This window comes from Triturus cristatus, chromosome 12 (genome assembly GCF_964204655.1).
Source record: "Triturus cristatus chromosome 12, aTriCri1.1, whole genome shotgun sequence".
Taxonomy (NCBI): Eukaryota; Metazoa; Chordata; class Amphibia; order Caudata; family Salamandridae; genus Triturus; species Triturus cristatus.
Genome location: NC_140595.1, coordinates 486305522 through 486320313, shown reverse-complemented (window position 1 = coordinate 486320313; position 14792 = coordinate 486305522). Strand labels below are relative to the sequence as shown.

The window sequence follows — 14792 nt, the reverse complement described above, 5'->3', positions numbered from 1 at the left end:
AGAAAGATTGTTCCAGGTTTATTATAGGATATATTTACCATTCCTTATATTGAGGTGGTTGTTATCTGCCATAATATGATATACAAGTCCTAAAATCCTATTTTAAAATTATGAAAGGCTCACTGAAGGAAGCACCCAACAAAAAGTGTTTTTTTGCAAAGGAAAAATCCTGTGCCTTTATAAATGTATGAGGTAGAGGTTTTGAGTTTGATGCTTCATTATATAAACTACTAATAAAATGCAATGCAGTTAATGAACACTGGCAGAAAAGTTGTTTTTCTACTTCTATCTGGATTCCTTTTTAAGAGAATGGTTTTGATGGTGAAGATGAAAAGAAGTGCACTGTATCACTGCCTATTGAATTGACAGAAGTCCAGAAAAAGGTGCTCAAGATAAACGTTTTAATACCAATCAAATCAAGCCAGGGTTTTCACGAGCAGCCTTGAAGACCAGATTGAGTCAGTCATAATTTGGACACAACGCGAAGATCCAATTCCCTGGAAAAGACTGTGATGCTTTGAAAAGTCAACGTTAAATAGAAAGAGTATGGCCAGGAGTAAGGTGAATGAACTCAATCACAGCAGCAATTAATGTGCCACTGAGAAGTGTGAACACTCAAAGAGAAGACACATCATTCTCAACACAGTTTAACTATATGGGTGCCAGGAGTCTTCATCAGCATGCTGGTATCTAAGAAGAAGACTGATTAACTGCTGTCATGGTACAATTGGATACAAGACTGAGCTAATTCGGTTAAATTGTCATTTAATAAATTCTAACAAAGAATTATTATTGATGTAACATGTCTGATGGTACTTATTTGCGTCTTTTGTTAGCATGTACATGAATACAAAGGTTTAATAGCAGAACTTTTACAAAAGTAGTGGATCTTTGTGAAATAAAATGTTTACATGCAGTTTAAGTAGAGACTAAAATTATTTTCTTACCTCCTGCTTGATCAGTTTTCAGGTGTCTCCAGTGATCTGTAAATGGAAAACAGATGTTTAAAAGTCATGGAATATTAATAAATTACATTACTATATAGTGCAACAGCTTCCTGGTATATTTCCTCTGTTATCCCCAGTGGCGGCTCCTCAGCTAGGTGGAGGAGCGTTGCCCCACTGCTGAAAAGGAAAACTAAAATGACAATGACGTATCGTTATTATCATTTACTTTTTCCTATTGCAGTGAGTGATCTTGTTCAATGTGGGGTGGGTGGGGCTGACCACCAGGGGAGGAGTGGTTTGCACTCCCTAAGTGTGCACAACTGTTTGGCCGGCCCTCATGGGCCAGCCAAAATGTTCATGCACACTTTGCATGTTCCCCACCAGGCTGTAATGCACAGTCTGGTGGGGAACATGTACATGCTCCCTGTCCCTGTCTGAGCTCTGAACCTCGTTACTCAGACCAATCACGATTGGCTTAGTGGAGTCTGGGAGCCCGGTGCTTTCTGCTGTTGGGACTGGAGACAGGAAGAAGGAAGATGAAGACGACAGGGAGAGGAGGCAGTGATCTGTTCCAAGGTAAGTGTTTCCGTTTCTTTTTTTCTTATTTTTCCCCACGTCTCACCAACCTCGTCTGGTAGCAGCCGCTACTGGTTTCCACGTAGGCCAAAATGTTTGAAGTCTATAGACCTTTGTGTGCTTTCAGGCAGCTAGATGTTTGGCTATGTGTGGCAAATGATCTTTCTATGGTGATAAGAAGCATACCTCGTTATTTCACAAAAACTATTGATTGAAATTTAAAGCTAATGTATTAATTTTAAGGAAAATCGCTTTTTAAGGCACATTCTGCAATTTTCTGAAGAACATTTAGTGCCACAAAATACACATCATCACTGGGAACGTAAAATATTGACACCACAAACTCATTTATTAGTTCCTTATCGTATGTCATAATAATAAATGTATTAATACATTATAGGGAGGGGGAAAAAAGCTTAAAAACGCAATAGTACTTATGGCCACTTGCATTAATGGATAGAGACTATATAGTGAATATGGACTATTCTACTGTCTTATAATTATTCCTTATTTTTAATTTATTTTGATTTATGATAACTTGCAAAACACTATGACTTTTGTAAAGGACAGAGGTTACGTTTTTATTCAAACAAATGTAGTTTCATGTTTACGCAATAATGAAACATGGAAACTGCTGGTTTAAAAAAAAAATTGTTGTTCTTATTTTTATTTAGTCGGAGGGGTGCATATTGCAGGGCTGAATGTGTTTATTTAACAAATGCTTCAGCGCAATGTCTGGGCCCCAGTGGAAGCTACAGGAAGAAACCAGAGCACTTCAAGACACTGTTTACCTTCTGTTACTGAAGCGGTAGTAGGATATCTTTAAAATTGTGGGGTAATACTTGCTCTGATGTGTAGCAAATGAGCTAAGCAAGTGACCTCGATCTCTTCTAGAGGTTCTCCCCCCAAGAATATTTTGAAATAAATAGAGTCATATAGAGAATTTTAAGTCACAATTTTCACATACATTTACAAAAATGCCATAGGCTCTGAAAGGGTACTCGTTAAGTATTCAAGTCCTTTCATGGTTGGGCAAGCCAAAGAAACCAGTTTACCTAATTTCTTTCAATATGTGATATGAGTGCCCCACATGCCACAAATTACCACCAATGTACCAGGCGAGGGCCAGCATTTTGACATATATACCCCTCTATGCCATACGTGTCCCTTAAGGTAAAAAATTACAAACATGCCCGTGCCAGCATTTTGCCATTAATGCTGTTGATAGACCATGTGTGATACTTACATGAAAAATTACCAATAGGATGTGAGGGGGAGAATTTTGCCACGGTTGTCCCTCTACCATATGGCAGAGTTCTCCTTCCTTACACCAAGAATGGCCTCCAATATGCCAGTGCCCGCATTTTGCCACTGTTGAGCCACTTCTAGGAATGTCCTCCAATATGCCAGTGCCCGCATTTTTCCACAGGCTCCCCGTGCCAAGAATCATATCCAGTATGCCAGTGCCATCTTTTTGCTATAGGTATCCCCTATGTTAAGAATTACCTGTAGTATACTAGTACCAAGTTTTACCTCCACTTCCCAGTACCAAGTATTCCCTCCAGTACACCTGTGCCAAGTATTATCTGTAGTATGCCAGTGCCAGTATTTGTCATAGGCACCTCTTATTCTAACAAATTGCCTCTAATATGCCAGCGCAAGTATTTTTCCCTGGGTCCCTCTTTAAGCCACTCATTAACTTCAGTATGACAGGGCCAATGGCAAATTTGCAAACAACAATATTCTCAGTCACACTCTCTTAAATTCACCCACTCTCACTCATTCTCTCCCACAATCATTCATTCATTCTCACTCACTCTCTTCCACTCACTTATACTATCATTCTGACTTACTCATTTGTCAAAATGCTCTCTTGCTCATTCTCAGTGACTATGAATAACTCATTTTCTCACTCTGTCTCACTCACTTCTCACTCACAGTTATGCTTACTCACAGTCCCTTATTCTCACTCCCACTCCCACTGAATCATTTATTCTCATCAACTCGCTTGCAGTTATTCTTACTCTCACTTACTGACAGTCATGCTCATTCTTACACACTACCTGTCTCTCACTTTCGCTCAGACATGTTCATACATATAAACACACACACTCACTCATACATACTCTCTTGCACACAAACACACACTCGCCCACAAAGCATAGGTTTAAAAGCACTTTCTTTTCGCTTACCTAAGTTTCCAAAGAAGTTCCCGTTCCAGCTCATGATGGTGCATTTTTTATTACACTAATAGCGAATACCAGATTATCAACCATTATCAGTATAATAAGAAAAGGCAAGAAACAAGGAATGTAGAACCCTTAATGGTGAGCAGCCCCTTGAGCTCTAGGCACTGATGTTGCCACCACTGAGGCCAGGAGTCACAAGGGGCAAGCCAGCTGTGACCTCTGACCACCCCTACATGATGCCTATAATGAAGTCGCAGGATAAATTCCCCGATAAAATCAGGAACTCCAAGGCGACCTGCAATATTATTTTCAAGTGTCTGGGGACTATTTTATAACTAAAAGATATGGCCCGACACCTCACCTGATAGCTGTGTCTTTTCTCCCTCCCTTTCTTGCTGAGTGGTCCTTTGCCACAGTTGCAAATGACTCTTTACGTGCTGGAATTTTTTTTGTCCAAACTCACATCATTAAAATCCAATGTACAGGTCCCAGAAAGCAATATGTTATTTTATAATGTGAAGCTGGCTCAGGGGTCACATCTGAACTGGGGCCTTTTGGCAACAATGCAAATGTGCCTTGCCCAATGTATAAAAAGTACTCATGGTGGGGGGGAAAAATTCTACTTAAAATAACATACATTGTTTTATTTTCGAAGACGTTACTGCCTAGTACAGGAGATCTTACTCTTTACAGCCTCACCTTTGAGTGCTGTTACTTCAGTTGGTTCATGCAGACGCTAGAAGGAAAAGTGTTGATGCTACAAGACAGTAACTGTAATGAAGCAGAGACAGCAAACAGATGGATTCTCTTCCTTTAGCATTTGAGAGGTAAATGGTGTGCTGTCACTAGTGTACAAGACTCGGCACTGGAAGAAGGAGTTTGTGGTGTCTGCCTGCCTCCAGCACAAGGTTTGCAGAGGGGATGCAATCCTCTCTCCCTTACAGTTTCTATTGGAAGACTGCTGATGCTCCGTGCTGCCCTGAAGGATGAGCAGTGTAACAACACTACTTGCTTGTAATAAGTTAGTACAAGAGAGCAGTGACCTGCTTTTCATATTAAAGGCGCATTCTGACTCAAAATCTGCGAGGGATAAGAAAATGACAAACTAAGAGATTACACTTTCCTATAGTATAAAAGAACTAACATTATCCCCCCTTGTTTTTGCTTTTAGACTACAATTAAGTATTAAAATGGGTGTAAATGTCATAATAATTAACTCAGAAAATGCACACACTGAATTGATAAACACAGTCAGAATCCTCAAGCAACTCCTACACAGAGTCCAGAGCACCACCGCAAGACTCATACCCTCCCACATCGCACACCCACAACACACCATACCTCAGGAAGCTTCACTGGCTCCTCATTCACAAGTGCAGTGGATTCTAATCTCTCATGCACACTTACAAAGCCCTACACAACACAGGACCAGAATACCTGAACAGCTGGGTACTTTTCCACCAACCCACCAGACACCTACGTTTGCCTCACTCTCACTCGTGTACACTCCCCGCATCCACAAAAGAAAAATGGAAGTCGCTGTTTCTCCTACAATGCACCCAAGACATGGAACAACCTCCCTCAACACAATAGCGCCTCCTCCTGACATCCCGAGTTCTGCAAGAAGCTGAAGTTGTGTTTTTTTGTAAAACACCTTGGGGTCCACACACCTACACGCTTGCCCGAGTGCCTGGATACCCTCTCGGTGAATAGTGCACTATACAAATCAACATAACAAAATGGATGCTACATGGTTATATTCTATAGGTCCTAATACAAAATATATGTATTTGTTGTGGTCACAGATGCTTAGCAATGGCTTCTTTCTACTAGGCACCAGCCGCAGTGTTGTTACTTCCTTCACTTTATCCTATCAATGCAAGTTGTTTCAAATGTCCCACGAGAGGCTCATCCCATTGAGATGTGCGAAGCAGCTTCTGTGTGCATTCGAGCCACTTTAGGTCGAAACCATCAGCCCTCAACTCTCCCTTTCCTGCGAGGTTGTTAGGGGTATCTTTCAGATTAGCTGACAACGCTTTGTTTGCGTGTGTCTTGTATAAGCCACTGCTGTGGTTCCTTATCTGCGGCAGCAAAGGCCAAGGAGGTGACAGCATAAAATCATCCCCTTTATACGCCATAAAGTTCTAATACCTCACTACAGTAAAGGATGACTTGAGAAATGAAGGAACACTGGTTGCAAAGGTGTTTTGTCTTTTATCATGAATCAATTTTCTGGCGCGTAGAATCCCAGCGCCTCAGCAGCATCCTTCAAAATGCTTTATATTGGATTAGATTTGTGATCGTGCAGGAGCCCTGCACATCTCCACGCGCCCAGGGCTTTAAAAAGGTTAATCTGCTCTCTGGCTCTGTGATTATGTTTAAATGAATCACTCCAATGATCAGGGACGTCCTTAATCACTAATGAGCAATTGTGACTTTTACTCGTCTTTAATGACTGAGTGATTGTGGGCACCAAAGTTAAACCGATAGACTTGAATCCCTCATGGTGAGTGACTGCCAGGACACAAGCCACCACAGATTAAGCCTGGCACAGAACTGCAGGGCGTGGGCATCGTTGTATCATATTATGGTGTTAACTGCACGTGGTGCACAACTTAAGTATTCCTACAGCTAAAATCAGTAATGTCACTCATACAGAGCTGCCGTCATGTCCTAAAATGTGATTACATATCTAGCTCGACAGAAATATCAAACATGCTTTGGTAAAGTTAATAGGCCTGGTTTATAACTGAAGCTCTCTTTATTGATTGGTAACTTTAGGCACTCAATTACCAATCATGTATGCACGCTAACATTCGCCCTTGCACTCACTCGTCTATCTATCCACCTACAGGCTCATTCTTGCATTCACACACTCAGCCATCCACAACACCATTCTTGAATGCACAAACTCATCAATCAAGGAAGAAGCATATTCCCTTGAATGCCATACCTGTTGGTTTTGCCAATTCATGTTTTAAAGGTTGTGCTATATAACGGACCGGGCACCAAAGAGCTGCAGAGTTCTTATTCGCCCAATGCTTATTTAGGGAACGATACCAAAATCATGCAAGATGGCTAGAGGCTTGTGTGCTTCAGCCAGGCACCCTAAGTGTGTAGTTAAGGGCAATTGCCTTCATCCTCATTAGTACTAAGCTCCTACCAGAGTTCACAATGTGAAGAGTGGGTTGCAGTACACCTCCAGAAGTGGCAGGTTTGCAGCCAAAACAAAATTGTCATACTTCCAAAAACATCGCAGTCAGGTCACAACATTCGGCCCCTGTTTTTGTGATTTTTTAGACATCAACAAGAGATAGAGAGGCCATAGGCATTGATGGTAGTGCTTCAAGATCAGGCAGAAAAGACAGACTGAAAACTACTCTCCATGGGACCCAAAGTATTCAGGTATGCGGAGAGGAAGACCCACATCACAGCTGGGGCTACAGCAGGCCAGAACTAGGACAATAACTCAGTAGGGGAGCATGACCGTGTTGAACCCCAAAGGAAGAAAGGAGAATGGGCTACTGGTCCTGTTTGGTTCTATGCAGTGGACTCCTCACACCCCTGGGCCCTGGTGCCACCGCTACACTAATTAGAGCTGACAGGAAAAGTCACACGGGGCATCAATGCTATTGAAAAGGAAGGAGGGCACCGGAACAAAAGAATCAAACATCAGACGTGTTTGTGACGCAGTCACCTTGGGTCTAAGATGGCCCAAACAACTTCCAAACACCTAAACCCAAGCCAGAAAAACACTCCTTCTCTGTTCTTTCTATCTCTCCCTGTTTCTTTACCCCTGCTCTCTTTTTTCAGGTTTCGCCATGGAAACAAATATTTTACAGGACACTTTGAATTACTTTCAAGAAACTTCAGACCTAATGGATACTGGACAGTACTATTTCCGAAACGTTATATACACACGCAGTTTTATAGAGATTGAACTGATTGGAACGCAGAAAGCTCTAGGGTGCTAAATTACTGCCCCTGGAGCTTGGTGAAACGCACTGTAATCCTTGTTCCGTGAGCATCAGGGTAAATCAATATCTCCCTTTTTCTCTGTTACCTTATCTGCCACTGCGGGGAATACTGCTCCCTAATCGCGTCAGAATTCATTCTTTCACCGCAGCATTGTTCAAGCAATCCAAGGGAATTCATTTCAAGAATTCCAAGGTCCTTTGCCTTGCTGATGACCTTTAAATCTCCACCTGCACTCCAAAAGGCCTCCTTGTCTGTCTGGGCCTCCACTTCGATGTTGTGCATGCGCCTTTATTGAGCGTCAGATGCCACCTCATGCCCAGCTAAATCACACCTCAGGTTTACACATTCCTGTGCGGCATTAACAATAGTAAACATATTCATATTTTGTGCAAAGAGACACAGCCTCTAAACCAGCTGTTTAAAAAATTATTTCCGCCGGCCAGGTCCCGTGTCTTCTCTGCACCTGCTCTCCTGCCTCCGGCAGGAACAGAAAGCAGAAGCAGGCAGCCAGGCTCCCTCCTCTAAGCCAATCACAATGCTGCAAGCAGCGCTGTGATTAGTCGGGATGCTGCCCAACCAAGGGCTTATGGGGAGGCCGTTTTCTCCATGCAGGCTATATGGAGCAGGGTGGAGTGTGCATGACTGGTTTGAGCAGCCCCAGGGGGACAACCAAACAGTCTTTGCCCACTCTGGAATGGGCACACCGCTCCTCCCCTGCCCGCAGAGTAGCCCGGACCACCCACCTGCCCGCAACCAAACAGGTATTACCATTTTATGTTCCTGCTTCTTGCACTGCGGGAAAGCAGTTGGGCGACACTCTTCCGCCCTAGTGGAGGAGCCGCCCCTGCTTCCTCAGCCGCACTCTCTTATAGGTATCACCTCCCGCAGTTTCTACTGTTCCACATGGGACCACACACAGCTTTCTCCTGTTCCCTCATAATCCAAATTGTATCTTCATTTTGCGACCTTCTAAATTATAGATCCGTCAGTATATCGAAACAATATTTCCAAGTATGTGAAATATTGATACTTCAAATGTACAGTCATGATGGTTTACGTATCATATGATCACTCTTGCACCAACCAAGTAAAGCCACGCAGTCCAGCACGTGACCGGAACACAGAAAACCGACAGTGCTTCGGGCCATACTAAAAGGCAATCAGTGCGCTATACAAATCCCAATAACATAAGGCACTACTTCTTCACGGATTATACAAAAATATAGATGCTGCTGTCAATAATTAAAACATTATGCTAGTTCAATCCAAACCACGGGCTTTATTCTGCTCTAAACACAGCGCTCATCAATTAAAAGAAACCGCACTTGACTCCAGCCATCCTTTTTGCTAGTTGCTATGCTTGTTGCATTCGGTCTGCTGGTCCGCAGGTGCTGCCTCCGTTGCATTACATTTTCTCAGAATAATTATGTTTTTCGCACGGTACCCACGGACGAGTAATCATTCAAACGAGCTGCGACCAAAGGGGAGAGAGCCACTCTAAATTAAGGTATTATCTCAGGAAAAAAAGGATTCTGTTTGTAAGATATTCATCCATTTTGGCTCATGAAAATTAGGAGTCATTTTTCCTTGGGTGATTTTGCGGCAAATGACTCTAATAACCGTCTTTATCTCGGCACTATAAAGCGCGCCAGTGACTCGTAAAGTCGTGCAAAGAATACAGGAGTTTAAAATGTGCCCATTACGAAGCAGGTGACGTGCTTGCTCTGAGCAGCAATAGATGCGCAGGAGATTTTCTGCATAATTACTTTTGGAATTTTTGACCAACAAAAACGAAGTAGTACACAGTCATACTTTGCACCGTCCCTCCAAAATGTTCTGGAATTATGAGGTCAAGCAGGATGCTATAGTGAAGGCCACCCCCTGCAGTTCACACTTGGATGGAATTGTGCTGGTGTGTATTCACTAGGCGTATGGAAATTGGCCACAAATTATAGTTATGTAAATACTTTATTTTGTGTATACAGGTAGCCAAACTCTGGCTCACGTTAGTGTGTGTGTGTGTGTGTGTGTATTGGACGGCACATATGTCGAAGCAAAGCTGACACAATGCGGTTAACCATAGCAGCAAAGAGAGGAAATATATTCACACGGAGTGCCTGCAGCTGAGATCTGGCAGGGGGTGGCACAGCAGGTGGGTGAGGGTGGGGTATCCGGTATTTGTAAAGCGCGAACTAATTAGCCCTAGGGGTATCAAAGCGCTGGGGGCCATCGGGGAGATTCAGTGAGCTATTGGCCAGAGTCACAGGGTGCTGAGCTATCGCCGGAGCCCGGGATGGAACCGTGAACCCGTGCTCCGGAATGCCGGCCTTTGTGCACCGCTACCTCCAGAGATGTGTCCCAGCGCTGGGGGCCGTCGGGAAGATTAACCCGGAGCTAGGGTTCGAACCGTGAACCCTGTGGTCCAGAATCAGGCACCATGGCCGCTGCACCACACTTCTCCCTTCGGTGGGCTAAACCAATTCAGGTAAATGTGTGACAACACCTAGTGGGATCTCAAGGTTTTGCTTTTCTGAGGAAGATTTTCTACCGCTCTGCATTGGCTGCACCATATTAGAATTGTTTAGGCTGGTCTGGCGCAGCACAGAAACACATTAGTTTACTGTACACTGGCAGAGCACCTGAACCACCCTCACAGAGTGGTCTCACCCGCCACCCCTTGAGAATGTCCTACAGAGCCCCTGGATTTTAAGGGAATGCATTTTGTCCCCCTCCTCTTTCTATACCTATGAGGAGAGATTCCATAACACCGGCTGGTGCAACATGGCCCCTGAGTCGCCCTAAGCCAGGAAACTCCATGATCCTGTTTGGGAGTGGGAAAAGCCCACTTCCACAGCATGGGGGAACCCTAGAGTCTCCCCGAAGTCTACACTAACCTGTCTCAAGTGATACATGAGTGGGACGGTCTTGCAAAAGATAGGCTACTTCCTGGGTGGTATTTCACTTTAGACTAGAGGCATTTCTGCCCCTTCTCCTTTACCAAATAGACCTGGTCAAACACAAACTGGCAGAATTCAGACAAAGCGCTCCCACTTCCTGGAAGAGATGTGTCCTCGTGGCTAAACGGCGGAGTTCTTGGGTCCTGGCTTCAGCACTATTTATGGCTCACCACGTAATTCTCTTGTGTCTTGAACGGTCAGCATATGTAATATAAACGCGTGCAGCGTACCAGTAGTTGTGATCTATGGGCGCGTTCCTTAATCACCATCCCCTCTGCTCTATGGTACGTTCCACAGCAATCACCTACTTTACAGATATGTTGCAATGCACAACAGTGCGGACAAAAAAGAATGAATTCAGAAACTAATATAAATGTGTGTTGACTTCTACAAATCGACTTTGATTTAATAGGACTTGTTTTGGAGCCGCCAGAGAGCTGTCCATGGTACCTGGCAATGACCCTATATACATACTTATGGAAATGGTCCTGAGTAACTAATAGGTCAGAGATATTTGGGAGCTGCAAGTACCATCTACTGATTTACACAAAGGTATGATAAAAAAAAAACATTTTCGAGTAGAAGTGATAGTGTGTATTGCCTGCCTTCGTCAGACAAGTAAGCGTAAAAAGATGATGGTGTCTGTCCAGACCATGGTTTTTAAAGTAGACACTGTGACAATGTGAAATCCATAAGGAAGTATGGAGGAGAATCTGCACTTGTTGTCTGTTTTAGAGAGAAGCCTCCTCCGGTAAATCGACAGGCAGTACATTTGTAAAGTTGTCTTTGTATCCCTAAAATGCAACCATATGCGCTGCTTGAATAGCTATTTTACATTATAGCTAGATCTATATATACACATATATGCAAATACAAAACCTCTACACGTCTACATCTATACGTCTCTCAGCCTGTGGTGGTCCCCACTGGGTGGTTATAGCAAGGACCACATTTTCTTTTGTTTACAACTTTGGCCCCGTTTGACGAATCTTCACAAAATGTTCCAAAAAAACACTTCATCCACATCAGTTTCGTCCTAGAAAGTTTCAGGGTGATCTCCCACCTGGGCGCCAAGATAAAGGAGGGGTTCGAAAACAGGATTTCTCCATGCAATTTATCCTTGGGTATATCTATATATATATATCTATATATATATATATATATATTACCTACTGGCGGTCGCCAGTAGGTAGTTATAGTTAGGACCACGTTTCCATAGGAAAACCTCAACATTCTATTTTGAATAACTTTGGCGCCGGTCGACGAATCCTCGCGAATTTCTCAAAATAGGTGGGGCGCTACGCTCCGCTCCTACCCTGAAAGTCTCGGGGGGATCCGTCAAGCGGGGGCTGAGATAAAAGGGGGGTCCCAAAACGCGTTTTTCCCATGCATTTTTCCATAGGACCTTTAGAACGAGCTACAGCCCGAACGGCTGAACAGAATTACTCAAAATTTGGCAGAGAGGTAGTCCCTAGGTCAAGGAAGTGCCTTTTGTAGGTTTGGTGTAAATCTGTTCAGTAGATTCTGAGAAAATAGCCTTTAAATCAATATATATATCTGAGCCCGCTTACGGTACGCTTACCGTACGCTTACGGTAAGCGTACGGTGGCGTGCGGGAGCGCGATTCTGATTGGCTCTTAGATCTTAGTAAACATTCGAATCGGTCGAAACCAGGAAGCGGCGGCCGCCATTTTGTGTATTTCACTCTGAAAAAAAAGAGTGAATACAAGGAAAGGGGGCAATGAGGAGAGTTACAGACCCCCTAACATTTGTAAGGGGGTCAAAGAAGGACAGAAAAGTACAAAAAAAACATTTATTGATTTTAAAAAAAATCACGGGGTACGCGTACGGTAAGCTTACGGTAAGCGTACGGTAAAAAAATAAAAATAAATAAATGAAAAGCAGATTTAAGAGTTTAGAAATTAGGGAGCTCTAAAAAGAGCTGTTGTGTTTATGAAGTCATTTTTTTAGTGGTACCTACAAGTAAGTACCGATGCAGAGTCTAAGGTTCAAGAGGAAGACTCTGTTCCCTTCATCATTGAAGTGCACACCATCTCCTCTATAAATGTCTTGCATGTCATAACGCAAGTTGTTGTGGTAAATGGCACCCATACCATAGTCACGGAGGAAAGCAGAAACAGATTTGTTGACGTGCTTTCTTGCTTTGTCAATCTGTGGACAGAAATGATTGGACCAGTTCCATTTTTGCCTTTGGCATATGTTGGAAAACACAAAGGCAGTTTTAGGGAAAAGTGTAAACAGTTGTGCAAAGGTGTCCTTCATAAGCATTTCCAGACCTACCCCAGTCAAAGTGCCTAGGTCATTGCCACCACAGTGCACTATTATGAGGTCAGGGTGTTGGATTTGAATGAAGGATTTCACCAATGGCATCAATTGGTGCCACTTTAACCCTCTCTGACCAATCCATTTAATGTCTACATTTGGCAAAGCAAGGTCTCTCACCATACCTGTTTTCTCTGCAAACTTTTCACTCCAGGAGACATAGCTGTGCCCTACAATCCACACTGTGAACATCTTCAAAGGAGAACTGGATGCACTCAGGAGGTGTCTTTCAGTAGAATGGCAATATGAAAAGAAAGACAGTTTGGAAATGGAGGCATATATATTTTTTTCAAAACAAAAATAACTGATTGGCTGTTTCATACCATTCTAGAATAAAAACTAGGCTGTATGTGTAAATTAATAGAAGCATGTTTTATATTGGTAAAAAAAAATGTGTAACCAAAGAACAGTACTATGGATTTGCTGTTAGGTTTGAAAAGTCAAGCACTCTTGCTCTGTGGAATTGAAACATTGTTTGGCGAACTTCTGACCTAACTCAACACAGCAGTGTTCCATGAGCTGTTGCTATGGTAGCAGGCAGAAGTCAAGTTGGGGGAAGGGTACTAGGCAGAAGTCAAGTTGGGGGAAGGGTACTTTTGGAAAAGGGTTGGTTTTCAACCAATAGAAATGTGTGATTACATTTGAAAAAAAGGGGGAAGCACTGAGATTTGAAACTTACAAGTATATGTGTGGAAAAATAGAGGGAAAGTTTGCCATTATCTGGTTCTGCTGAGAGGAGAGAGGTGAACACAACAGAGATCCTGGCTCTGATAATCTGCTGTTTGAGTGTCACATTTCTTTCACAACTAACTAATTTTAAAGGTGAGTTTACAGTTTGAGAGGGGATGTATGTGGTAACTTAAGAAATGAATAATAGAAATGGAAATTGTTTTTGTTGTAGTTACACATGGTGGTTTCATAATGTGTCAGTCTGTAAAAGTGATTTTCACTTGCCCCGAAAAAAAAAAGAGCAGTAAGTGTGCTTTCAAATTGGGAAAGAAATTTCGTTTTGGGACTAATGTGAAAACATGACTCTGTGTGCAGAGAGGAATTATAGGCAGAGATTTATTGCGTCTTGCTCTGGTGATTTCACAGTTGCATTAGATGGAAAGGGGGAGCGAATTTTTGGGGGAAGAAGCAGAGTCTTAGCACACACCCATGTGCTTGCCATGTATAGTCATGCACAGTATTTACAAGCGAGTGGGGTTTTCAGGTTTCAGTCTGTAATGCAAATACATTCAGCATCACTAAGGCTGGTTGCCCTTGCTGTAGTGTAGCAGTCTGGACATGGGCTTTTTAAAAAATCTCAAAAGTGGTTTCATAATGTGACAGTTTGTAAAAGTGATTTTCACTTGCCCAAAAAAAAGAGCAGTTAGTGTGCATTCAAATTGGCATAGAAATTTCGTTTTGTGACTATTGTGAAAAGAAATGTAGTAATATATTTAAATACAATAAAGGAATTGTTACAGAGAATCGGTGAGATCTGTACAAATAAAACTTTAGAATTTTATTGGATTACCATTGGAAATTTAATCAAAAAAGAATTTTAAAATTACTATTTGGTCTAAAGGAAATGAAATCAGATGTATTTTGGAGTTATTTGAGATATAATATTGTGATTATACTTCTGAAACAAACATATCAGACGGTATTTTAAAGAAATAAGTATTGGTATTAGATGATATTTTTTTAGAATATTATGCATTTCTATAATGTTAAGTTTAAGTAAAAAAAGAATCAGGGCTTTTTTAATACAATCTTTGTGATTGTTATTTTTTTTTGCCCGCTGTAAAATGATGAAT

At 42.3% G+C, this 14792-nt stretch overlaps 1 protein-coding gene across 1 annotated transcript in view; it reads right to left on the bottom strand.

Annotated features, from left to right (window-relative positions):
- CHST8 (carbohydrate sulfotransferase 8) overlaps positions 1-14792 on the bottom strand; it is a 1187960-nt gene that overhangs the window by 313163 nt on the left and 860005 nt on the right. Inside the window, exon 3 of the mRNA XM_085637913.1 lies at positions 948-983. Within this exon, the coding sequence (XP_085494039.1) occupies positions 948-983 (36 nt within the window). The remainder of the gene's footprint in view (positions 1-947; positions 984-14792) is intronic.